Source organism: Amphimedon queenslandica, unplaced genomic scaffold (genome assembly GCF_000090795.2).
Source record: "Amphimedon queenslandica unplaced genomic scaffold, v1.1 AMPQUscaffold_926_Cont27058, whole genome shotgun sequence".
Lineage (NCBI taxonomy): Eukaryota > Metazoa > Porifera > Demospongiae > Haplosclerida > Niphatidae > Amphimedon > Amphimedon queenslandica.
The window spans coordinates 1-1,079 of record NW_003558725.1 but is presented as its reverse complement, the minus strand read 5'-3'; the positions used below and the strand labels follow the sequence as shown (position 1 = coordinate 1,079).

The following is a 1,079-nucleotide window of genomic DNA, read 5'->3' as shown; positions in this document are numbered from 1 at the left end:
AGAGAGAGAGAGAGAGAGAGAGAGAGAGAGAGAGAGAGAGAGAGAGAGAGAGAGAGAGAGAGAGAGAGGACATAGAAAAGATACAGAAAGATAGACCAGAGACTTTAATGAGACTAGTTTGCAAGTGATGCGAATAAGAGAGAAACAACTAACAAAGATGTTAAGAAATTGTATACTAAAAGGCAGCAACAGAATCTGCGACCTCATTACAGTGCGCAAGGGAGACAATAAACACAGCTGCTATTGATTTAGATTGTTTATGATCATTTGATTTCATTTCACTCGATAAACGTGTATATTGTGTAGTGTGGTTTGTGACCCCTGTTGGTAAGTGAGTGCATAACGTACACTCACTGTGTGTGTGTGTGTGTGTGAGGATATTCTATTAGTAAGTGTATGTATGTATGTATGCTCACTATGCTGCTTTGGGAATATTAATAGAGTATAATTTAATAGAGTATAATGTGTGGATGCATTATATAGAATATTTAACGTACCTCATCAAACCACTCCACAGTAACTTTACTGTTAATAGAATCGTAAGTTAAGTAACCTCTTTTTAGGAGCGAGAACCACGTGTAATCCTTATCCTTTTCCTAAATATCAATAACAATAATAATAATAATAATAACAATAATAATAATAAAATTACTATTATACCTTAGAATCTTTATCCTGGTCTGCAACGACTCCAATCTTAAATTTAATAATATTATTTGTTCCTATATGATAGTACGTATGTGCATTTACCACCAAAAATTTATCAGTCAAAATGACATAGGAGCAAAATTATTGTAATTCCTCTGTTTCTCACTTATGGGCGTGGTTAGGGGGTAAGTCCCATTATAATCATCGTCGTCTTGGTTACCACCATATGTCAATATTCCACTGTCCTTTTGAGTCTCTAGACTACTTTTATTCCTACTGGGAAGGAGTAAAACTATGATTAGAATCACTAGAGTGAAGAGGAGGGCAAAGACAGCCTTCTGTGGTATCCGCCGAATAACTGGCCCACCGGAGTCCATTTTTATTTTATTGGATAAAAATATTAATTAACCTAATTAACTATTATAGCTCAT

General features: G+C 34.9%; 1 protein-coding gene across 1 annotated transcript; it reads right to left on the bottom strand.

Moving 5' to 3' along the window:
* Nucleotides 1-55: 55 nt before the first annotated feature.
* LOC109593552 (apyrase-like) lies at nucleotides 56-1,068 on the bottom strand. Its single transcript, XM_020008585.1, has 3 exons — nucleotides 815-1,068; nucleotides 661-722; nucleotides 56-596 (listed from the first exon to the last, which is right to left on the bottom strand). Exons 1-3 carry the CDS (start codon nucleotides 1,023-1,025, stop codon nucleotides 489-491), a joined length of 381 nt encoding a protein of 126 aa, XP_019864144.1. The 5' UTR covers nucleotides 1,026-1,068; the 3' UTR covers nucleotides 56-488.
* Between the last annotated feature and the right edge of the window lie 11 nt (nucleotides 1,069-1,079).

What these genes read in the sequence shown, in the direction of transcription:
- LOC109593552 (XM_020008585.1), bottom strand. Translation starts at nt 1,025, where the DNA reads ATGGACTCCGGTGGGCCAGTTATTCGGCGGATACCACAGAAGGCTGTC. An exon ending in CCCCCTAACCACGCCCATAA is followed by an intron (nt 723 to 814) that starts GTGAGAAACAGA and finishes ACTATCATATAG; the next exon opens with GAACAAATAATATTATTAAA. An exon ending in ACCAGGATAAAGATTCTAAG is followed by an intron (nt 597 to 660) that starts GTATAATAGTAA and finishes ATTGATATTTAG; the next exon opens with GAAAAGGATAAGGATTACAC.